General features: G+C 44.4%; 2 protein-coding genes across 10 annotated transcripts in view; both read left to right on the top strand.

The window, feature by feature from the left end:
* ehmt1b (euchromatic histone-lysine N-methyltransferase 1b) overlaps positions 1–20104 on the top strand; it is a 66045-nt gene extending 45941 nt beyond the window's left edge. Inside the window, 7 exon segments of the mRNA XM_060935525.1 lie at positions 5686–5830; positions 8678–8755; positions 8893–9008; positions 9101–9187; positions 9293–9371; positions 14439–14614; positions 18489–20104. Coding sequence (XP_060791508.1) covers positions 5686–5830; positions 8678–8755; positions 8893–9008; positions 9101–9187; positions 9293–9371; positions 14439–14614; positions 18489–18675 — 868 coding nt within the window. The 3' untranslated portion in view covers positions 18676–20104.
* A 5342-nt stretch (positions 20105–25446) lies between these two features.
* cacna1bb (calcium channel, voltage-dependent, N type, alpha 1B subunit, b) overlaps positions 25447–25995 on the top strand; it is a 320447-nt gene continuing 319898 nt past the window's right edge. For all 9 annotated transcript variants that reach the window (XM_060935527.1, XM_060935526.1, XM_060935532.1 and 6 more), the window contains exon 1: positions 25447–25575. In XM_060935527.1, coding sequence (XP_060791510.1) covers positions 25509–25575 — 67 coding nt within the window. In that variant the 5' untranslated portion in view covers positions 25447–25508. The remainder of the gene's footprint in view (positions 25576–25995) is intronic.

Consider the following 25995-nt stretch of genomic DNA (forward strand, 5'->3'; position numbering starts at 1 on the left):
CTTACTAACTTTCTTTATTTGCTGATTTACTGGCTTTCTTTACTTATTGACTTGATTACTGATGTTTCTTTACTAACTTTGACTTATTGAATTAATTTACTTCCTAACTTGCTTCACTTACTGACTTGCTGGCTTACTTATTTTGCTCACTGTGGCAGTTCGTAGGAGGGGGAGGAGCACAGAAAGACGGCAGGCCAGAATAAAGTTCCATAACTTATGGTTTATTTGTTCTTTTCAGACACAAAATAACTCTCCCAGTCATTCATACACACATGCGCACACACACGCAAGTCGTCTGGTTCAGGAGAGAGCTCACTTCCTCTGCTCTCTCTCTTGATATAGGGCGCGGTCACTGGGAAGACACACAAACACAGGTTAATTGACATTAGGTGTAGTGATTCTGCCACTTACCTTCCCTGACTCCACCCTCCTGTCACAGACCGGCGCTTGACCACGCCCCCGCTGCCACGTACCCCACCGCCCAACTCAGGCCGGGCAGCCGTCCGGCCTGCAGCCGACCCCCCCCCCCCCCCCCCCCCCCCCAACGGGAGAGAGAGTCCACCACACCCATCTGCGCCCCCGGCCTGTGGATTACCTTGAAGTTAAAGGGTTGGAGTGCCAGATACCAATGGGTGATCTGCGCGTTGGCATCCTTCATGCGGTGGAGCCACTGGAGGGGCGCGTGGTCCGAACAGAGGGTGAAAGGGCGTCCCAGCAGGTAGTAGCGGAGGGCGAGGACCGCCCACTTGATCGCGAGGCACTCCTTTTCGATCGTGCTGTAGCGCCCCTCGCGTACTGACAGCTTTCTGCTGATGTACAGCACTGGACGGTCCTCCCCCTCCACCTCCTGGGACAACACGGCCCCCAGCCCTCTGTCCGACGCATCCATCTGTAACATAAAAGGGAGAGAAAAGTCAGGGGAGTGTAACAGTGGCCCCCCGCACAGTGCAGCCTTTACCTCAGAGAAAGCCCGCTGGCATTGCTCCGTCCACTGGACCGGATCTGGTGCCCCCTTTTTAGTGAGATCAGTCAGTGGGCTGGTGACGTCCGAATAATTAGGTATAAACCTACGATAGTAGCCAGCCAGCCCCAGGAACTGTCTCACCCCCTTTTTGGTCTTGGGCCTCGGGCAGGCCGCAATTGCTGCTGTCTTGTTAATTTGGGGACGCACCTGCCCGTTGCCCAAGTGGAAGCCCAGATACCGTACTTCCACCCGCCCAATCGCACACTTCTTTGGGTTGGCTGTGAGACCCGCTCGCCTCAGCAACCTAAGGACGGCCCTCAGGTGTTGTAAGTGCCGCTGCCAGTCATTACTATAAATAATGATATCGTTGAGGTATGCGGCCGCATAGGTGGCGTGGGGGCGGAGGACCCTGTTCATCAGCCGCTGAAACGTAGCGGGCGCCCCAAACAGCCCAAAAGGAAGTGTGACAAACTGGTGTAAGCCGAACGGTGTGGAAAAGGCTGTTTTTTCTCGGGATAATGGAGTCAAGGGGATCTGCCAATAACCCTTTGTCAAATCCAGCGTCGAGTAAAAGCGAGCCGTGCCTAGCCGATCGAGCAACTCCTCAATACGAGGCATTGGGTACGCGTTGAATTTAGACACCGCGTTGACTTTTCTGTAGTCCACACAGAACCGGACCGACCCGTTGGCCTTGGGAACCAAGACCACTGGGCTACTCCAGTCACTGTGGGATTCCTCGACGATGCCCATCTTGAACCACTTTTTTCTTGTGTTCGGGTAGCCTGTAAGGGCGGCTACGCACTACCACCCCCGGGGGCGTCTCGATGTGGTGCTCTATGAGGTTCGTGCGGTCGGGCAGGGGCGAGAACACGTCCGAAAACTCGGTCTGCAACTGGGCAACCTCCGCGAGTTGGGTCGGGGAGAGGTGGTCTCCACAGGGGACCGGAGAGGTATGCGATGCCAATGCTCCCTTTTGAACCTCCGGCCCCAGCTCCGCCTTCTCCGGAACCACCGACACCAACGCTATGGGGACCTCCTCATTCCAGAGGTTTTTTTTTTTTTTTTTTTAAAGATTTTTTTGGGGGGATTTTTCCACCTTTTATTGGATAGGACAGTGTAGAGACAGGAAATGAGCGGGAGAGAGATGGGGAGGGATCGGGAAATGACCTCGGGTCGGAACCGAACCCAGGTCCCCGGATTTATGGTATGGCGCCTTATCCACCTGAGCCACGATGCCCCCATCGTTTCAGAGTTTGAGTAGATTGAGGTGGTAAATCTGTAGCGCCTCACCTCATAGTCGACGTCCCCGACTCGCCGTGTGACCTCAAAGGGTCCTTGCCACTTGGCGATCAATTTGGAGCTCGATGTGGGCAACAGTACGAGTACTTTATCTCCCGGTGCGAACTCCCTAAGGCGCGTACCCCTGTCGTACAGGCAGGTTTGCCGTTCTTGGGCCTGCCGCAAATTCTTCTGGGTTAGGTGTGTGAGTGTGTGGAGTTTTGCGTGCAGGTCAATAACGTATTGAATTTCATTTTTACTTGGTGAAGGTCCTTCCTCCCAATTTTCTTGCAGCACGTCTAAAATGCCACGCGGCTTACGCCCATATAATAATTCAAACGGGGAGAACCCCGTGGAGGCTTGGGGGACCTCTCGCACTGCAAATAACAAGGGTTCGAGCCATTTATCCCCAGTTACGTGCGTCCTCACTTACGAATTTTTTAATTATATTCTTGAGGGTGCGATTGAACCGTTCAACTAAACCGTCCGTTTCCGGGTGATAAACGGTGGTGCGGATCGGTTTAAGACCTAATAACCCATACAGTTCGTTCAGTGTTCGTGACATAAATGAGGTGCCTCGATCAGTCAGAATCTCTTTTGGGATTCCAACTCGGGAGATGACGCGGAAGAGTGCCTCCGCAATACTGCGTGCTGAGATATTGCGGAGAGGCACTGCTTCTGGGTATCGCGTTGCATAGTCCACCAGAACAAATATAAAGCGGTACCCTCGTGGTGACCGATCTAATGGCCCGACGAGATCCATCCCAATTCTTTCGAACGGGGTCTCAATTAATGGTAGAGGGCGCAAAGGCGCTTTTGGAATGGCCGCTGGATTTACTAACTGGCATTCGCGGCACGCCGTACACCACCTACGGACATCGCCGCGAATCCCCGGCCAATAGAATCGGGCCATTATTCAGGCTAGTGTCTTATCCTGCCCTAAGTGTCCAGCCACGGGATTAAAGTGAGCTGCCTGGAATACCAATTCCCGGCGGCTTTTTGGAATCAAAAGCTGTGTGATTTGCTCTTTCGTCTGAGTGTCCTGCGTCACTCGGTATAATCTATCTTTCATAATAGAAAAATAAGGGAAGGACGGGGTGGCGTTCGGCGGAAGCGTTTGACCATCAATTACTCTCACTTGGTCAAACGCATGCCACAGAGTCTCGTCTCGCGACTGCTCTAACGGGAAATCCGCAAGGGATTCCCCGAGAGAGGGAGGAGGAGCCTGTGGCTCCTCACTCTGACACGGAGATGACGTAGACGACTCTGTGACAGCTGCTCCCGCCAAGGTGACACCGGGACCTCCCCCTGCTGAACTACGGCAGGACCCACTCTTCACTAAATGACTCATCAACTCCCCGAATCCCTGCCAATCAGTCCCCAAAATTATCGAGTGGGTGAAGCGAGGATTAACCGCCGCCTTTACTATAAATTCGGAAAAAAACGTAGACTGACACCAAAGGGTAGCTGTGAACATCCCCGTGCACACACAACACCTTCACCCCCTGTGCTCCCCCCAGTGCCTCGTCTTGCACCAGGCTTTGGTGAATTGAGGTCTGATTACAGCCAGAGTCCACTAACGCCTGATATGTATCCCCTTGGATACTCACTGGTATGCGATACGCTCCAGCCCGATCGAGGGCAGCTCTTGGCGCGTCGGGATCCGAGCCACCGCGCCCACTTCCATTGCCGAACACTGCTGTTAGAGGTGGCCTGGCTCCCCGCAGCGCCAGCAAACCGGCCCGGGCTTCCTCTCTGCACCGGCACCCTGGGGCTCACTCACCTGAGGGGGGGGGGAAGAGACAGACACAGAAGGGAAAAACGGGAGGGCACTGCGGGTGCGACGGGCCGGCTGGGGTGGGGCCGGCCCCCGCCTCAGCGGTGGGGGAACGGGGCGAGGACGAGACACAGGAGGAGAGAGGGGGAGAGAGAGAGAGAGAGAGAGGAGAGAAGAGGATGTCTGCTGTCCTGCTGTCGGAACAGCCACCAAATGGTCCTCCACCAATTCGATGGCCTGATCCAGCGACGCCGGGCGGTGGCACTGGACCCACTCCGCGGTTCCCTCTGGCAGGCGGCTGATGAACTGCTCCAGCATCACCTGATCGAAGATTCCCTCGGCGTCGCGGTTGTTGGCCCTCAACCACCGCCAGCAGACGTCCTGGAGCTGCTGGCCAAACGCAAACGGCTGGCCGACTTCCTCCAGCCGCAGAGCCTGGAAGTGTTGTCGCTGTTGTTCGGGGGTGCGCCCCACCCGCTGGAGGACAGCCCGGCGAAGGTCCACGTAGGCCAGCCGGCGGTTGGCGGGGAGCTGTAGCACAGCCAGCTGTGCCTCACCCGTTAGCAGGGGGAAGAGGCACGCCGCTCGCTGTTCCACCGGCCAGCCCGAGGCCTCTGCTGTCTGCTCGAAGAGCATGAGGAAGGCCTCGGGGTCGTCCTGTGGGCCCATCTTGGCTAGGGCGAGGGAAGAAGGGCCCGCGGCGGTGGAGATGGTGGACCCCGCCGATGCGAGGAGGTGCCGGAACGCCTGTCGGTCTTTCTGCTGCACCAGCACCAGGGCCTCGAACCGGCGCTCTTGCTCCTTCCGGAGGGTGACTAGCGCCTGGTGCTGGCTCTGCTGGGCCGTGGCGAGGGCGTGGACCAGGTCTGCGAAGGGGGAGGACTCCATGGGGCTGTTCTTTTCCTGTGCTCCATCCCGGGTTTCGGCACCACTGTGGCAGTTCATAGGAGGGAGAGGAGCACAGAAAGACGACAGGCCAGAATAAAGTTCCATAACTTATGGTTTATTTGTTCTTTTCAGACACAAAATAACTCTCCCTGTTATATACACACACACACAAGTTGTCTGGTTCAGGAGAGAGCTCACTTCCTCTGCTCTCTCTCTCTTTATATAGGGCGCGGTCACTGGGAAGACACACAAACACAGGTTAATTGACGACAGGTGTAGTGATTCTGCCACTTACCTTCCCTGACTCCGCCCTCCTGTCACAGACCGGTGCTTGACCACGCCCCCGCTGCCACACTCACAAAACCTACTGGCTTACTGAATTACTTCACTGAGTTACTTACAGACTTATTGATTTATAAGCTTACTGACTGACAAGTTTACTTATTTGCTTAAATACTTACTGACATACTTTACCTAATGGCATACTAACTGCATTGCTTACTTATTTTACTTACTGACTCACTTGCTTACTGATGGACTGCCTGACTTACTGACTTGTGTTTACTTACTTACTTTACTGAATTACTGATTTAAGTATTCAATGACTTAATTTACTTTCTGACTTACTTGATTTACTTTCCTTAATGACTTACTGGCTGGCTTACTTACTTTCTTAATTACTTACCAACCTTTCCTGACTCTATAACCACATTTGGCAGGTTCTCTGATGTTTGTTTTAGTGTTGTTGACTGTTTGTCTTTCATCTGCCTATATTCAGGGATATATCTCGAGGTTATGAGAAAGTTCCTGTGCCATGTGTGAACGCTGTGGACAGTGAGCCCTGCCCCAATGACTACAAATATGTGCCTGACAGCTGTGTCACCTCCCCCATGAACATAGATAAAAACATCACCCACTTACAGGTAAAGCAGCTAATATCATCTCTCTGACTGAGAAAGGTATGTCTGCAGAGCACAAGACTGCTGGGCGTGTCTTTGAGTGGTACAGATGAGTCACATCCTTTAGACACTTCTGCGCTGATGCAGTTTTATTTTGGATATCCATAAATATTAGCACCTTTCATAAAAACTTTCCATGCAAACAAGATGAGGATATAGATGTTTTGTTTTTTTAATCTACACTAAGTAACTTTAAAAACGCACATTGATAAAACTTGTTGAATTCGTGCTGAGTTTATCTCAAGAAGAAAAGAAATATATCACAATGGAAAAATAACTTCGTTCCGCCCGAATAAGTTCCAAATCTGTGCTCAAATCAGAATTTAAGGGAGTTGTACTCAATAACGTACAATATGACTCGGGTAGTCAATGACATGGACAGGCTTTAATTTTCAAACAAATTTTGCATACACTGTACACACACAATCTTGCCTATAAATACCCGGGGGAAATGATGGGAAAATTGTCATTATTGAAGATGCCACGCCTAAGCCAAAATCAACGTGAACAGGCCATCGGGATGTTGCGTGCCGGAAGTACACAGACAGAGGTCGCCCGGCACTTCGGTGTTCATCATTCGACCATTTCCCGTTTGAGTCAGCGTTACAGACAGACAGGGAACACCAGGGATCGTCCACGCCCTGGTCAGCCTCGAGTCACGACGCCAGTTCAGGATCAGCACATCAGGCTAGCTCACCTCCGTGACAGATTCCTGACACCCTCAGTCACTGCTGCTGAGACCCCTGGACGACACAGACCCAGAATCTCCAGCATGACGGTCCGAACATGGACCAACTGTCACTTTGAATTTTTTTTATTGTGAATTAATTCTTGAGTTTGACAATAAATGTCCTTTATCGATGTTTCAAGATGTGTGTGCATTACATACAATATCATAAATTTCAAATATATGCATGGATCTAAAGTGATATCGTGTTGAATTCCATTGTGCGTTTTTAAAGTTACTTAGTATATATTCTGACCAAAAATTTTTTATTTGCTCACAGTCGGGACCTTTTGTTGCCTTGAGCTGTATCCTATCTGGTGTGACAAAAAGGAGAAGCACCTGATAGGCACTGTAAAATATGGTGGTGGATTATTGATTATTGTGAAGATTGATGAGATCATGGCATCTGCTCTATACCGAGACATTTCAGCCTACAACCTGGTTGCCTCGGCCAGGAGGTTCGGACTCGGCCATAGATGGAGCTTTGAACAAGATGATGCATCAAACACAGAATCAACACAGAAATTGTTCAAGAAAAAAAAAATCAGTGTTTTGCAATGACCACCTCATTCTCCTGATTTAAACCCTAATATAAAAGTGTGGTGTAAATTGAAGATGGACGTCCGCATGCACAAACCTAACAACATAAAGGAGCTTGGAGGTAGAAGATTCCTTTAGTCATCTCCAAACTTGTTAGCTCACGTGGCCATAAGGCCAATGAGTTATTGCCATGGTGTGACGTCCGTCATCCACAATTCAGTTAAATCATATCTCCTTTATCAGTTATCTATGGATTTCTGTTCCGATTGTTTTGTTTGAAAGAACTCCTCACGCTGCACAAAACTCGGTCATTGTTTTGTCAAATTTTTTACTCACAAGTTAGTAATTAGGCCAAATTAACAAATTTTCCAGGCCTCTTACTAGAATTGTATCTCCTCTCTCTCATTTTCTCATCCGATTCCAGTTCTGATCGATGTTTTGGGTAGATTGTCCCTCAGGGAACAAAACTTGGGCATTTGTTTGTTGATTGATTTTCTTGTTATAAACAAATTGTTTACAACTTTTGTTTATTTTTAGTTAACTCGTATCTCCTCCCTCCCTCAGTTCTCAATGGATTTCAGTTCTGATTGTTTCGTTTGAAAGAACTAGACCTTCTGCACAAAACTTGGTCATTGTATTGTCAAATTCTTGCTAACGAACTGCTAATTAGGTCAGCTTAACGAGTTTTCGGACTTCTCACGAGAATCGTGTCTCCTCCCTCAGTTCTCAGTGGATTTCAGTTCTGAGTTTTATTTGAAAGGACTAGACCTTCTGCACAAAACTTGGTCATTGTATTGTCAATTTTTTGCTAACAAATTAGTAATTAGGTCAACTTGACACATTTTCTTCTGGCTGGAATTGTATCTCCTCTCTCGATTATTTATCATACAAATTCAGTTCTGATCAATGTTTTGGGTCGATCTTCCCTCGGGGAAAATTTAGTCCTTTGTTGATCTTCTGTTGGAAACAGTTAGTCGTGGAGGTTGGTCCTCTCTCACATCGTCACATTTCAGTTCTGTTTGATGTTTTGGTCATTGTGGTTGTTTTTGATGGCAGGCCAGATGAGCTGCTACGTCCTTCACATTCCGGTTAGTACATTCCTGTAGTGTCGGAGTGTTAATATATTCTCCAGGGCAGGTGGAACAAAGTAGTAATTGTAAGAGTGGTATTTTGAAGGGGGAAAAACATTTTGTATAGATTTATTTAAATGCCCCCCCCCCCAATGTTGAGAATCTCGCTTGGATTTATCACTTAAATTTGTTGCTTATTTTCATTTAAGCATACCACAAATAATATTTCAAAAAATGAGAAATAAGTATTATAATAAACATAATTGGGGGGGGGGGAATCAAATAAAAATAATTTCCGTATATGGACTTGGTGACACACCCACACATCCATATGTGCTTCTGAGACATGGCTGCTGTGGTCTGTAACCGGCAGACGAGCCTTTTTTAATTTTACAGCATTGCCTTTTCAGACAGTTCTGTTGAATTGTAACTTGGCTGTCTCTGATTGTACACTGTGTTGTGTGTTTCTTCCAGTATTGCGTCTGTAAAGACGACTGCTCGTCGGCCAGCTGCATGTGCGGTCAGCTCAGTCTGCGCTGCTGGTATGACAAGGTGTGGCTGAATATCTCGTGTCCACATTAAGAACTAAATGAATGCATTAATTATTGATGTTCTTGCACTCCCAAGTTGTGTGTCTGACACTCCGGTTACACGTTCATGACTCGCTGACCTGTCGTATTCGCTCTCAGGAGAGCCGTCTGCTGCCGGAGTTCTGCTCTGAGGAGCCGCCTTTCATTTTTGAGTGCAACCATGCCTGTTCCTGTTGGAGAACCTGCAAAAACCGCGTTGTACAAAACGGACTACGGTAGCATCGTGTCTCCATGAATATGTACAACATTATGTGAAGATTCTTGGTACTTTCTAACAGAGTTTTTATTAAATCTGGTCTGCTGTCAGGATTCGTTTGCAGCTGTTCAGGACCCAAAAAATGGGCTGGGGTGTTCGGACATTACAGGACATCCCGCAAGGGACCTTTGTCTGCGAGTGAGCTTCTCTCTGTCTCTCTCTCTTTCTCTCTCGTGTATTGTTCTCCCTTTAGGAAATACAGTATCTATCTTTGTGCATGTTCTGATACCCTCCTTTGCGCAGGTATGTCGGGGAAATCATCTCAGACGCAGAAGCAGATGTCCGGGAGATTGATTCCTATCTTTTCAGCCTGGACAGCAAGGTAGCACCAGATTCAAAATAATCCACCTCATAATGCTTCATTGGCTTTTGTGGTATGTCGCAGTGAAGCGCTTCTGGTCTGGCGGGTTTTCTTTCTGCATCCATTTTCTTTGTATTTTCCCAAAGGGTGGAAACACGGTAAGCGTTCAGGTGCTTTGAGTAAAATTCTACTCATCCTAAAATGGCACCTAGTGCATGTTGTGAGCGTGAGCTGCCTTCTGAATGTTGCAGGTAGGGATATGAAAAATGATGACACCAGGTTGTTGTCCTGTAAAATATAATAGTATACACATTTATCGTTTGTGGTGGTGGTGTTATTAGCAGATATACAGTGCCTTGCAAAAGTATTCATCCCCCTTGGTGTTTGTCCTGTTTTGTCGCATTACAAGCTGGAATTAAAATGGATTTTTGGATGGTTAGCACCATTTTGATTTACACACCATGCCAACAGCTTTAAAGGTGCACATTGTTTTTTATTGTGACACAAACAATAATTAAGATGAAAAAAACTGAAATCTGGAGTGTACATAGGTATTCACCCCTTTCAGCTCTAAATTAGAGCTGGTCCAATCAATTCACTTCATGCGTCATATAATTAGTTAATTTAAGATCCACCTGTGTGCAATCAAAGGGTCACATGATGGCTGTATAAATCAACCTGTTCTGGAAGGACCCTGACTCTGCAACACAACTAAGCAAGCAACATGAGAACCAAGGAGTGCTCCAAACAGGTCAGAGACAAAGTTGTGAAGTATAGATCAGGGTTAGGTGATGAATATCCCACGGAGCACCATTTAAATCCATTATAGCAAAATGGAAAGAATGCGGCACCACTACTAACCTGACGAGAAGGCCGCCCACCAAAACTCACAGACTGGGCAAGGAGGGTATTAATCAGAGATGCAATAAAAACACCAAAGATAACACTGAAGGAGCTGCAAAGATCCACAGCGGAGATGGGAGTATCTGTCCATAGGACCACTTTAAGCTATACACTCCACAGAGCAGGGCTTTATGGAAGAGTGGCTAGAAAAAAGCCATTGCTGAAGAAAACACGTTTGTGGTTTGCCCAACAGCGTGTGGCAGAGTCCCCAAACACATGGAAGAAGATTCTCTGGTCAAATGAGACAAAAATGTAACTTTTTGGCCATCATGGGAAATGTTATGTGTGGCGCAAACAACCCCCTGAGAACACCATCCCTACACTGAAGCACGGTGGTGGCAGCATCATGCTGTGGGGATGTTTTTCATCTGCAGGGACAGGAAAGCTGGTCAGGACTGAAGGAAAGCTGGATGGCATGAAATACAGGGCAATTCTGGAGGAAAACATGTTTGAGTCAGCCACAGGTTTCAGACTGGGAATGAAGGTTCACTTTCTAGCAGAACAATGACCCTAAACATACTGCTAAAGCTACACTGGAGTGGTTTAAAGGGAAACATTTAAATGTCTTGGAATGGCCTAATCAAAGCCCAGACCTCAATCCAATTGAGAATCTGTGGCATAATTTGAAGAGTGCTGTACACCAGCACACCCCATCTAACTTGGAGTTGGAACAGTTTTGCCTTGAGGAATGGGTAACAATCCCAGTGGCTAGATGTGCTAAGCTAATAGAGACATACCCCAAGAGACTTGCAGCTGTAATTGTAGCAAAAGGTGGCTCTACAAAGTATTGACTTTGGGGCGTGAATACCTCTGCACGCTCCAGATTTCTGTTTGTTCATCTTAATTATTGTTTGTGTCACAATTTATTTAAAAAAAGTGCACTTTTAAAGTGGTAGGCATGTTGTGTAAATCAAATGTTGCTAACCCCTCAAAAATCCATTTTAATAGCAGCTTGTAATGGGACAAAACAGGACAAACACTAAGAGGGATGAATACTTTTGCAAGGCACTGTAAATGGTTTAAACTAGGGCTGTCAATTGATTAAAATATTTAATCGCATTATTGTCCATAATTAATTTGTGATTAATCACACATGTTCTAAATGTACCTTAAAGGGATATTTTTCAACTTTTTGGCGAGTGGAAGTGGACAAATATATTTGCTTTATGTAAATGTACGTGGCAGGATATCAGGAAGGATCAGGCTGGACACAGCAAAAAATTATTGTTGTGGGTATTTTATTCCCCTACTGCATTTAAAAAATAAAGCAGTGTTAAAGGGATAGTTCGGGATTTTTGACATGAATCTGTATGGCATCCCCATCAATAGTGTCGTGCAAACACACTGACTTACCCCTGACAGCATCCTGCGAGTCCAGTTCTTGTCCAGTTTTGGTCCAGACGAAAGTAGTCCGGCAAGTTTGTTGGGGTCACGAAAGTAAAACGTTTTTCGTCTCAAAACAGTATGTGTTCAAAAGAGTGATATATTTGCATCACAAAACCGTTAGCAAATAAAAAGTCAGACCTCGAAATCGCTTGGCGCTATTTTCCTGCGCGCTGCCGGCTTCATCCAGCTGCGGCTCCAGCTTCAAGGATAAGCTGGAGCCGCATAAGTAGGAGTCCCGGCGGGTGGTTTGTATTCGATTCGTTTATATCCCGACCTTGTTAGCTGTCAGATTTATGTTCATGGACCCAGTAAGCTGGTAAATAATCTCATCTCATTCTCATCTCATTATCTCTAGCCGCTTTATCCTTCTACAGGGTCGCAGGCAAGCTGGAGCCTATCCCAGCTGACTACGGGCGAAAGGCGGGGTACATCCTGGACAAGTCGCCAGGTCATCACAGGGCTGACACATAGACACAGACAACCATTCACACTCACATTCACACCTACGGTCAATTTAGAGTCACCAGTTAACCTAACCTGCATGTCTTTGGACTGTGGGGGAAACCGGAGCGCCCGGAGGAAACCCACACGGACACGGGGAGAACATGCAAACTCCACACAGAAAGGCCCTCGCCGGCCCCGGGGCTCGAACCCAGGACCTTCTTGCTGTGAGGCGACAGCGCTAACCACTACACCACCGTGCCGCCCTGGTAAATAATATTTATTATTATTATTTTTTCTTTACCAAATTCTAACAGAAAATGAGAGCGCCCGAAAGGGAAAGCTGAGCCGAGCTGCTTCACGGCTGTAATGCAAATTGCTTTCCTCCTCAGTATACAAGTGCGCTTCCATGGCAGGGAAAAAGAAACTACCACTGCTGCCTATGTAGTGCCCTATTTATACAAATAGGAGTCATTCAGGATTCAGCCATGTTTTTGCTCCGTGTCATGGCTGAATCCTGAATGACTCCTATTTTTATAAATAGGGCACTACATAGGCAGCAGTGGTAGTTTCTTTTTCCCTGCCATGGAAGCGCACTTGTATACTGAGGAGGAAAGCAATTTGCTGCTGCTAAACACTGTCGAACAACTAATGAAAGTTGTTGGCTAGCTCGCACACAACTGTTAACAGTGACAGCGCGCACTGATCGCTATTGAGAGAAAGTAGCCCCAAGCAATTACAAGGTGTGACTTTTTGGACTACAAGGGTTTTGTTATGCTAATAAATCACTCATTCGAACACGAGCTGTTTTGAGAAGAAAAACGTGTTACTTTGCAGACCCCAGGAAACCTGCCGGAACTACTTGTGCACTGACCAACACTGTACAATATCTAGGCTCACAGAACACTGTCGGGGGTAAGTCAGTGTGGATGCACGACACTGCTGACGGGGATACCATATAGATTCATGTCAAAAATCCCGAACTATCCCTTTAACTTTATAATTTTATGGGTTTAGCACAATTCAGTGTGAACAAAACAATATAGTATTTTCCTCGAGTTCTGGACTTAACTTCCAGCCTCAAACGATGCAATATCCATCCATTATCCATAACCGCTTATCCCGTGCAGGGTCGCGGGCAAGCTGGAGCCTATCCCAGCTGACTATGGGCGAGAGGCGGGGTACACCCTGGACAAGTCGCCAGGTCATCGCAGGGCTGACGCATAGACACAAACAACCATTCACATTCACACCTATGGTCAATTTAGAGCTACCAATTAACTTAACCTGCATGTCTTTGGACTGTTGGGGAAACCGGCGCACCCGGAGGAAACCCACGCAGACACGGGGAGAACATGCAAACTCCGCACAGAAAGACCCCCGTTGGCCACTGGGCTCGAACCCAGGACCTTCTTGCTGTGAGGCGACAGCGCTAACCACTACACCACCGTGCCGCCCAGCTCCAATTATGCAATAAAATAAACTAAACGAACTCGGTGATGTGGACTCTGGACAACAGCAGTGGCTATCTTTAAATAAAGAAACTAAAAATACAAATATATTTGTTCAGGCACACAGCTCATAAAGATGTTTTCCAGTAAAGGGCAATAACTCGCTGGTAAATATGCTGCATTTCTAAACACTTTTACATCACTCACAAATTTCTCAGAATAAAACACACTCACTGTCACACGTCATCTTTGGGTGGATGAATTGTCCCCCTTCTGGGCCATCAAAAGTATATAAAACCACACATTTTATGTAAACAGTCAGAATGCAACAGTGTAAGTTGATTCTGTACATAAATGCATTTTATCACGACTTGCACCAACCAGCTATGTTGCTCGCTCACGCTATGTCACTTCCTGATTTCCCAAACTACGCCAGAGGGGCACAAAACGTGCATGTGTTAATTGTGCGTCAGAAAAAATTAATGGCGTTAAAAGAGGAATTTGCATTAACGTGTTATCGTGTTGACTTCGACAGCCCTGGTTTAAACCTTGGGTTTATGGAGTATCCCATTGTAGCTGTGTTTTCAGTGCATGTGCAGAAGGTTACCTTTGACGTTCACGCTTCACTAGGACTTATAGCTGTGTGTTAACCAGTACAAAGATCTCTAAGAAATTAATTTACTATACTTGCTCTTCCTACAGTCAATGCACTTACCGTAGCATTTTGCTCATTAGTGCAAGCTAATATTACTGCACACCAAACCACAGGACTGCTTTGATCTGATGCCACAGGAAGCTGCTGCTATTTCAGTCTTTAAGGCTGATTTAAATCTGTTTTCGTCATCCCTAGTTATTCTTAACCCCACTCATGAACAAACGTTCCCTCCTCTTTTTTTTTTTCTTGCAGGTTGGCGATATGTATTGTATCGATGCCCGTTTCTATGGCAACATCAGCCGGTTCATAAACCACCACTGCGAGCCGAACCTGTTCCCCTGCCGAGTGTTCACCTCCCACCAGGACCTGCGCTTCCCGCACATCGCGTTCTTCGCCAGCAAGAACATCAGCGCCGGAGACGAGCTAGGGTGAGCCGTGCCTCTGCGTTCCCCGAACAGTACCACTAATCTGCAGTCATTAGCTTCTCGTTAGCTTCTCATCAGTGTAGTCTAATGAGGGGTAAATATAGATGGTGGAACAGAATATATTTGCAAAATTTGGGACATTTTGAGTATGGCGTTTCATTCAGTCTTTTTTTGGAGGGGTGGGGTGTACTTTTTAAGATCAGAATGTTTGGCTTCGACACTTTTATGTCGAGTTTGAAAAGCTGTTTGGTTGGAATTAATTTTCTATAACAGCAATTCAAACTAGATAGATACTGTGACTAAAGTCACAGTGATTTGTGCTAGCACTTACAAACTGGGACGTATGGTCTCCGTACCCTGTAGATCTGGAATGGTAAGAGATGGAGAATGACACTTAGTGAGGGGGGGGAAAAGCCCGTTTTTCATGGATCATTCTGGTTCAGTGATCCAGATCAGCACCAAAAGTCATAGTAACTTAATTCAGCCCAGAGATATTCTTCATGTGAAATTTGGTGATGATTGGTTGAAAACTGAGAGAAAAGTAGTGTCCTAAAATCGTTAGGATGATGATGATGATGATAATAATAAAGTAGAAAGATCCTGAGTGAGAGTAGTAGTTTGCATTAGCGCAAATTAATCACAGGATTTTATATCAATTTACGTACATTGTTTCTATAGTAACAGCAAATCTAATATGGGCTCAACATTCAAGATGATTGATAGACAAATTAGAACATGCTTTATTTAACAAAAACATAACACACACCGATCGGCCATAAAATTAAAAACGCTGACCGGTGAAGTGAATAACATTTGATTTATCTCATTACAAAGGCACCTGTCAAGGGGTGGGATATATTAGGCAGCAAGAGAAGAGTCAGTTCTTGAAGTTGATGTGTCGGAAGCAGGGAAAATGGGCAAGCGTAAGGATTTGAGTGACTTTAACAAGGGCCAAATTGTGATGGCTAGATGACCGGGTCTGAGCATCTCCAAAATGGCACATCCTGTGGGGTGTTCCCAGTATGCAGTGGTTAGTACCGACCAAAAGTGGTCCAAGGATTCAAAGGACAACTAGTGAACTGGCGACAGGGTCATGGGTGTCGAAGGCTCATTGATTTGATTCTCATGGATCACGAAGGCTAGCCCATGTGGTCCAGTCCTACAGAAGAGCTAGTGTAGCAGAAACTGCTGGAAAAGTTAATGCTGGTGAAAACAGAAAGGTGTCAGCATTAACATTATGACCACTGACAGGTGAAGTGAAAAACATTGATTATCTCATTACAATGCTACCTGACAAGGGGTGGGATTTATTAGGCAGCAAGAGAACGGTCAGTTCTTGAAGCTAATGTGTTGGAAGCAGGAAAAATGGGCGAGCCCATATGGTCCAATCTTACAGAAGAGCTCCTGGAGCACAAACTGCTGAAAAAGTTCATGCTGACACCTTTCTGGTGTAGCCAGCATTAACTTTTTTTTTTTTTCAGCATTTGCTTATTTACTTGTTGGTGTTTTTTACTTTTGTGGCTGATCGGTGTAGTTTCTGTAATGAGATGTTTGTTTAACATTTATGGAAGGAGTCTCCAGTATCAGTGCTTTAACACTATTTTTTTCAGGACTTTTTCTAACTTCATCAGTGGGAAAAAAAGTTAGGCTAGTGATGGAACGTTGTTAGTTTTTTCTTTTTTATCAGACATCTAATTTTTTAGGTTTGTTTACCTGACATGTTTCGACGTACGACTGTCGTCTTCCTCAGAGTGTCACCGGATGTTGTTGGTGACGCATCTTTTATCAGCTGATGTTTCCGAAGGCGTGGCCTTCCTGTCTGGATTGACAGGTCGGTCACGCCTTCTACTGTCAGTTCGTCCCCTGCAAGATGGCACTCCAGGTATGGGAGAGCATGTACGCTCCCTCATCTCGGTTGATGGTCCTCGGACTTCGCTTACGGATCTCTATGGCCTCCCTGATCCAGCGCTGATGTTTATTATCTTCTGTGCGGATCCGTAATAGAGATCCGTAAGCGAAGTCTGAGGACCATCAACCGAGATGAGGGAGCATACATGCTCTCCCATACCTGGAGTGCCATCTTGCAGGGGACGAACTGACAGTAGAAGGCGTGACTGACCTGTCAATCCAGACAGGAAGGCCACGCCTTCGGAAACATCAGCTGATAAAAGATGCGTCACCAATAACATCCAGTGACACTCTGAGGAAGACGACAGTCGTACGTCGAAACATGTCAGGTAAACAAACTTAAAAAATTAGATGCCTGATAAAAAAGAAAAAACTAACAATATTCAATATAAGACATAATGAACGTAATCGAAAGATAGTGATGGAACGATTGTTAATCGCTGCTGTAACATGAATGATAACAGGAACGGAACTAACTTGTCTAATGTTTTCCAACATTAAACATAACTATCAACAGATTAATGGGGTCTGAGAGTATTTTCTGGCACTCTAATGATTTTACTATGCTCCGATTTCGTCAATTTCAACAAATCTAAGCAGTATTTTCAAAGTCATATGACTTTTTGTATCCAGCACAAATTCAGCTACAATAATATCTCTGTAGTATGTATGTCATGATTGTACTTTAAAAAAAAAAGACAGATGAATGATGTTGTAAAAAGCAGTTTTAGAATTGTGTTGGAATGTGTGAAAAAAAACATGACCTTACCCATTGTGACGAATCGTTTTGGTCACTTGAGGTGATTCTATTCAGTCTTAGGAATGGATCAAGCACAAAAACTTAAATCTGCTCCATTGATTTGGACAATTACCGTATTGGCCCGAATATAAGACGACCCTGAATGTAAGACGACCCCCCCTTTTCCAAGTTCATCTTTGGGGAAAAAGTTTTTTGAAGACCAAATGTTCATTCATATAAAGCGTATTTATTTCAAAATTCTGTTTAAAATTAGAGGCTTTTGTTTTTCACATTTAAATAGAGGTCATTTCAGTCTCATTTCCGTGAACACTTTTCATAGAAGTAAAAAAGAGGCTAAACTGCAGGCTACTAGACAAGCCAAATTAAAACATTTAAATTGCATTAATTCAACAAATTTGTCAGGTTTAGATTGAAAGTTCATAAACTTCAGAATGTCAATGCATTAACTTCCCATAGCCTACGGGTATATGGAATAAATTTGCAGAACAGTGCAAATGCTTTAAACAATGCATTAAACAATACATTAAGGTTTACAATAATAAACAACTGAAACAGTGGAAAGGGTAGTTTGCTAAATTACAGCTACTCAGCACAGAGATCCTCAGCCTCACTTTGCTCACTCTCACTGTCCTCACTTTCGTTTTTGGCGGCATTTTGTCTAGTCCGCGAATTTAAGACGACCCCCCTTTTTAAGAGCTATTTTTTACAACAAAAACACCGTCTTATATTCGAGCCAATACGGTAACTGGCCATCAAAAAATGTATGTCCGATTGTTTTGGGATAAAGGGTTGGCAGTGGGAGGGGTATTCAATGAGAAGAGTAAAAAATTCCATTCAATGAGAAGAGTGAAAACCCCTCCCACCGTCAACTCTTAATCCCATCAGATTAACTCTTAATTCCATCAGGTCAAGTCTCAGGGGGTTAAAGGTCTAAAGTACACTCTCCGGAAACAAAGTACGTTTATTGGAACTTTAGGGGTACAACGGTTTGTCCCTGGGGCAGTACCCTCTAAGGTTTGTACCCTTTATATACTGATTGGGAACATTTATATGTACCTTTTGGTCCTAAAAAGGTACACACAGTTACCTTGAGGTCCAATAATGAGCCGCAGGGGATACGTTAGCGTAGAGTGTACCCTCTATAGTACCCCTATTTCTGACAGTGTAGATGAAGTACACCTTAAAAAAATGACACTGTCTTGTCTCCAGGTTTGATTATGGTGATCATTTCTGGGACGTGAAGGGCAAACTGTTCAGCTGCCAGTGCGGCTCGTCTCAGTGTAAGCACTCGGCAACGGCGATCGCTCAGCAGCAGGCGGACAGCACACCTGGAGAACAGCAGGCCACCACCCTCCCAGATACCAGCTCGTCTACCACACCACCCAGCCCCACCTGAGCTTTGCCACACTCTCCTGCCCTTCTCCTCCATCCACCAGCCATCACCAGCGCGCGCACACCCCAGCAGGGGAATCCTAGCAGAGGCAGCCGAGTTGGTTTAACTCTTTGTTGGACTGCAGATGAAGGGTTATGCACATGTACAGAGATTTCTTATTAGCGGAGGATAAACTGTGACTATGGTGCTGTCGAGATTGGCTCTCAGAAAGCAGAGGTTGTCCTCAAGGCTGTCCTCGAGCCCCTGCAGGATCATGAGTCACTCCGTGTCCTTTGAAGAACATGCAGATGATGATGATGATATTCTAACGTTCCCAACATCCACGCGCAATCCAAAAGCCGTGGTGCGTTTACTTTACTTTTTTCTACAGATTGTCTACAGGTTTTCAGATGTGAGATGCACTCACTTGTGGCACACTGACATTTCTCAAGGACTTCATTCTGCAGGAACATATGATGAAGCTTTTGAAATTCCGAATGATGTTCAATAATTGGAAAATCTTTTTCTTTCTGATTTTAAATTTCCCCAAATAAATGTTGCATTTTATTAAAAAGAAAAAAAAAAGCTGGTTGTGTGATGAACATGTCTGTTTTTTGTTTGTTTGTTTTTTTCCCCTCCCCGCAGTTGACTCCTGTCCATCTGTGTGTGTAGTTAATTCTCATCGGTGCTGGACATTATTTATTTGCCAGTGTTTGTCAATCAGTTCCCATCTGCTGGATGCGTTCTCGTAATCCTGCACACACCATGGGAGGGACCGTGAGCCTCAGAGACAAACTGCTCACTTTGAGCTGGCTCCTGCATGTTACTGAATAAATCTGAAAAGCTTTTTTTATGCTGTTTCATTGCTGTGAAACTGTAAACTGGTCATGAGAAAACTTCTGACCGCCCTGCTTTATGACCTCCAGGAGCGGACGAACACATCTCCGTAGCGGCGGTCTGTCTTTCCTTCATGATTATCACGTCGAAACTTTAACATTTGGCATTAAAGGCCATGTGTAGTCCAACAGGAATTTCGGTTAGGGAATTTGTGGTTATTGAATACTGCAAATGGTGCTGAACAAAGATTTTGTTTGTTTTTATTTTTTTATAACTCAATGTGAGAGTACATCCTGAAATAAGATTAACCAAGTGATGTTTGGTTTTTTTCCTTATTTTTTATTAAATTTACCTCCAGTTTTCTAACTGTAGATGACATTGTAAGCCTGTACCCATTTTGTTACATTTAATGATTTAACGTTGATGGTGAAGCTTTTGTCTTATTTTTTTTTTTTAATGTTGATAGTATAGTCACAACCATTGTGCTCATTCTGCCATGTAGATCCAAAACACTGCAAAATGAATGGAGGGAAAAACGCTACGTTTTTCTCAAATGAGACACGAAAGTGGTTGTAATTTTTTTTCTCCAATAAATTCTATTATACTTCTAATAAAAGGTGACACTTTGTGGGACAGCAAGTTAAAAAAAATGGATATGGTGGTGTAGTGGTTAGCACGGTTGTTGCCTCACAGCAAGAAGGTTCCAGGTTTGAGCCCAGCGGCCGACGGAGGCCTTTCTGTGTGGGGTTTGCATGTTCTCCCCGTGTTTGTGTTGGTTTCCTCTGGGTGCTCTGCTTTCCCCACAGTCCAAAGACATGCAGGTTAGGTTAATAAATGGACCATAGGTGTGAATGGTTGTGTCTATGTGTCAGCCCTGCGATGATCTGGCGACTTGTCCAGGGTGTACCCCGCCTCTCACCCATAGTCAGCTGGGATAGGCTCCAGCTTGCCCGCGACTCTACACAGGATAAGTGGTTATAGATAATGGATGGATGGATCGATAATAATAAATATACCTGCAAGCATGGGGCCAAGACTTTTTGGCCCTACCCCTTACCGATGGAAGAAGACCAGAAGCCACTGGGATTGTTAGCATGGTATGTGGTAATTTAGTACAAAAGTCTTTCCGCACAAATCTAGTCAGTTAACACAAGTTCAAAGAACATTTTAATCTTTATTTTAAATACCTACTGATCATGTTTGTTTAAAGATAACATTACAGGCATTTAGCAGACGCTCTTAGCCAGAACGACATACAACTGGACAGCACTTCAGCCATTTCTGATGTTTCAGGGAATTGAACCAGCAACCTTTTGGTCCTCGAGCTGCTTTTCTAACCTTTAGGCTATGGCTTCCTGTCAAAAGTTGTTTTTTGTTTTTAAATAATGGAAGTTGTGATTGCATTTCACCATGTTTGATGTCGCCTGTATGTTAGTCCAAGTATGGCCATTTCCATAACACCTGAACGTAAAAGGAGGACACTTTGCAATATTCAGTGAAGCCAAGACCAAAGAAAAAAAAAAACCCAAACCCATAACAGATCATGAGACTCTGGTGTACTTAGCATGGTTGAGGTTTATTTTTGATACTTTCAGCCTTTCCTGTGACCGTTTTTGCTATGAATGAGTCGGTGTAGGTCTCTCGGTCAACTTTGATAAACTTTATGAAGCTCTGCAACGGAGATTTTTTCAACTTTAGGCGATGAAGCTTCACGGAAAAATGCTAAAAGTGAAAAAGCACTTTCTCTGACTGTTGCCTTTGTGCTTATCTGTGCTAGCATGTCGCTCGATTGCGCCTTTCCCTTTGCTGCTTACATCCACGACGTACAGCAAGTCATCCTTTCTGCTTTTTGCAATGAATTGATGATCTTTGCAAAACTGGGTCTATTTCTGGCCAAACCGTCTCTGACCTGGAGTGACGTAACCTCAAGCCACATGGCTAATGCAATGATCTTTTTAACTTCGATCTTTATCTCTGAAAACCAGAGTTGTTAGATGCGAGGATGTAAGGAGTATACTTTTATTAAAAGTGGAAAGAGCAAAACAGATGAGTAATAATGAATGAAATATGATAATGTTGATATTAAAGTAACATAGGCATGCTGACTGTTTGTGTTCTCCAACTGCATGCTTGGTGCAACAGGTGGTGAGATAGGAATGTGGAAGCTGGGGGATGATGGCACCTCTACTTGATTTTCCAGTGTTTACACTTTTTTGTGCTGCCATCGACAACAATCATCATCCCATGCAAGAAACCATGGTTCTTGGTGTTCCAAAACGGGCAACTTGGAAACAACACAAGATATAATTCATTAAGCTTAAATGTAGGTGATAGAATGATCTGTAGTCGTGTGAACCTCTGCTTTTATAGTAATTGGACGGCTCACAACTTTCTTTTAAAAAATTCTTAACAGAGTGCTCGATTTAAAGCTATACTGCCTTTTGGATTTTTCAAGTGTAGGTCATAAAAAGAATTTTCCCTGACACCCAATTATTTTTCTTTAGTGGACCAAAAGCTACTTAATTAAAATCTCAGACTTCCAACTTTATTAGCTTTTTTTTAAAAATAGAACAATTAATGACTTTAGGGCCACGTGGCCCTAAGTTCTCCACTATTTTTTCCTGCTTCATCATGACCCAATTCAAGATACTACGTCATGCATGATGTGGTGGGCTTTCCCTGTTCACGCAAGGCATTGTGGGATACAAATTTGAAACAGGAGAGGAACATGGAGGACGTGAGTGTGTGAACGATACGTGAAAGACCGACTACAGTAATGGAAAGTGAGAAGCAAAGATGTTATGTTGCAAAGGAAAGGAAACGCAGGACCAAACTAATAAATATCGGCATTCAGCGAGCACCTCGGTGTGATCAGCTGTTCATTTAGCGACAGAATGATGTAACTGTCAGTGCACGGTCAAGGGAAACCTGTAGATGGCAGTAATGCAACACTGTGGATGCCAGCTGCCGTAAAACCCAAAAGAAGAAGGTAAACCTGCGCATGTGCACACGGACTTCCTCTGTCTGCTTGACTGCGTGAAGCAAGCGATTTCATGCACATTATTTGCTCGGGAATCCCTTCAGATTAAATAACTTCCCAGCCACAGAATGGCCTAGGGATTTTTTATTTTTTGAGATATTACAGAAAAAACATGTATTATCTAATCTAATCATAATGACCCAATTTTAGAAGGAACCAAATTTCACTGATTTTATGAAATTGAAAGGCCATCTAGCTTTAAAGGGAACAATAGAATTGCAAAAGTGAAAATCTTCGCCATCTATCCCATTGTTCTTACAACAACAGTTTTAGATCCCTTGGTGGAGATGAAATTTGCCACCAACAGGTCATTAAAATAGACACAACAACACTGGTTTCTTGCACATGCTCACTTTAAAGGAACAAAAGGATTGCAAAAGTGAAAATCTTCATCTATCCTATTGTTTTAGAAATGATTTTAGATTCATGCTAAATGACTTGTGTGAGAAGACTTTTGTGCGAAATGACCGTAAACCATCAGCATATATTCCTAGTGACCTATAGTACATTTTGAAGGCAAGACTGGTCACTTCCTGTTTTCAGTAGCCACCCCAAGCTGCAAATGAACTCAAATGATGTTAACATTAGGTCATGTGACATTATTTTTTTTTTTCACGTTATGGATGAAACATCCTTGGGAAGTATTGTTTGGGTTAGCTTCACAATGCTGTGAACAAAATTTTGTGACCATTCAGAACACTCCTACACCTTCCAGGAAATCAAGAGAAAAAAAAATTATGATTTCAAGTTGAGTGGTTCAAAAGATATTAGCAGTTTAACCCTAAATCCATCACTGCTTATCAATTTGAGAACACCATCCCCAGTGTGAAGCATGGTGGTGGTAACATCATGTTACCTCTTGGTTTCTTCACCGAATAATACCTGATTCATTACATGTATCCTCAATAGAGGCTTTGCACTATCACATTACCCCACAGCAACGGTAACTACGCCGCCATGACAGGGGGCACACTTGTAGTGCTTCATTCAGCTGAGTTAATTGTTATTGAGCAGTATGGGAAGGTTTTGCTGCATTTTTTGGATGTGTGATTTGTTTTGAACAAAACAAAGACATTAGATTTTTTAGTTTACCAAAAGTAATTCATCATCGGGGGGGAGTAGATAGATTTCTAAATGTAGAAGGGATAAAACATTCAGCCGGACATGGTGTCGAACAGAGAGGTCAAAAGTCCTATGGTAGACTTATGCTCACTTCATTTCCACAAAGGTAAGAATTAAAAAAAAAAAAAAAACATAACAGCAGCAATATTCATGCACTGTATTCTTATACAGTGAAGTAAGCATGAGCAACACAGTGGCTCGGCCCAGCCTAACCTTCACCAAGACTTAAAGTGCATTTACATTCGGGGATCCTTCAGAGCGCATTGTGCACACGCTTGGAAGCCAGTCATTATGGGAAACACCTGATGCTGATTTGAGTGCAAATAAGGACACTATTTTCACAGAGACTTTGCGAAATCTTCTGTCAGGTATGCGGCAGTAGACGGGTCTCCATGCAGGAAGAGTGTTTATTAGCAGGCGTAATATTTACAAAAAAATAAAAACATAAAACTGAAAGCAGAGTCATAAACATGGCTAGAAACTAACGTGACCGTGATTATGATAATACTTCACAAAGCCTCTGTGTCCTAATATGCATGTGCTGATTGTGCTCAAATCAGCATCAGGTGTTTCCCATAATGGCTGGGTCCCAAGCGTGTGCACAACGTACTCCGAAGGATCCCCGAATATAAATGCACTTTAAGTCTCAATGAAGATTAGACTGTTCCAAGCTGCTGTGTTGCTCATGTTCAGGAGTATACCATCGGGGTTTTTGACCTCTCCGTTTTGACACAAAGTCCCACTGAATTTTTTTTTCATTTTTCCCTTCTATGTTTAGAAACCTCTCTAGTTTTTTCCCCCGATGATGAATTACTTTTGGTAAATTTAAAAATCTGATGTCTTTGTTTCGTTCAAAATGATTTGCACATCCAAAAATGCCGCAAAACATTCCCATACCGATCAATAACAACTAACTCAGCTGAATGAAGCACTTCAAGCATGTCTCTTGTCATGGTGACATAGTTACTGTTGCTGTGGGTTCACATGACCTTGCAAAGCCTGTATTAAGTCCATTTTGGTTTCAGGTTATAACAACAAAATGCAGAAAAGTAGATTATGACCGGGTGGCATGGTGGTATAGTGGTTAGCACTGTCACCTCACAGCAAGAAGGTTCTGGGTTTGGGCCCAGTGGCTGACGGGGGCCTTTCTGTGTGGAGTTTGCATGTTCTCCCTGTGTCTGTGTGGGTTTCCTCCGGGTGCTCTGGTTTCCCCAACAGTCCAAAGACATGCAGGTTATGCTAACTGGTGGCTCTAAATTGACTGTAGGTGTGAATGTGAGTGTGAATGGTTGTTTGTCTCTATGTGTCAGCCCTGTGATGACCTGGTGACTTGTCCAGGGTGTACCCCGCCTCTCACCCGTAGTCAGCTGGGATAGGCTCCAGCTTGCCCCCAACCCTGCACAGGATAAGCGGTTTTGGATAATGGATAGATGGATAGATTTGCCTTCAATTGTCTACTTTTAAAAGGCAGTGGGAACAAACTGGAATGGTTAAGTGGACTAAATAAACTTGGTTAGTGCCATTATTCCTGCTTCCAGTTTGGCAGGAAGTCTCTCTAATTGTCCACCAGCAGGCTTTGTAAACCATACACTTGTTGTTTTCCTGATTATGGATAAAAAATTAAGACTTGTTGCTGATTCAGGGTACTGAGGCTTTTTGGCAAGATAAAGCCTCTTAATACACAGGACAGGAACTGCCTTTCCGCATTCCACAGAGCTGGAGCTCCTCTCGGGCCAAGCTACTCTGCTCTCATCGTCTTGTAGCAAGTGTGTTAAGGTCAACGGCTTCAAGTGCATACACTTGAAAAATTTCTTCTGAAGAATTGGATGCTAAGCCAAGTTCAGATTAATAAGAAAGAATGACCATGAGAGGAAATGTACAGTCGAACTCCAAATGGCTGGAAAGAAGATCAAGTGTGGTTTATGGTAGGACTGACCTTGGGTTGAGCCTCAACATTGCCAGTGTTGGATGCATTTTTTGGCAGAATATATTTAGCTGAATTCACTTAAACTGCTAACTTTGCGTACTCGGTTAATATGCATGATTTTCGATGAGTCAGTGGTGACATTGTAGTGTATCAGTATAGTTGTTAATAAGAATGTAGGATGGACTGCTTTTATTGTTTACATTTTAGAGACAATTGAATTCTAGTCACGGTTACTTTTTACCTTATTTATACCACAGTGATGTTGAAATCTCGATTCTTATTGGTTCTAATATTTTAATATATCCAATATGTCTGCATAAACAGAGTTTAAAATGTGTTTATTTGTTGATATGGTGATGTTTTCTCTAAGGAGATGTTTAACATTTATGGAAGGAGTCTCCAGTGTCAGTGCTTTGTC

Source organism: Neoarius graeffei, chromosome 12 (genome assembly GCF_027579695.1).
Source record: "Neoarius graeffei isolate fNeoGra1 chromosome 12, fNeoGra1.pri, whole genome shotgun sequence".
NCBI lineage: Eukaryota > Metazoa > Chordata > Actinopteri > Siluriformes > Ariidae > Neoarius > Neoarius graeffei.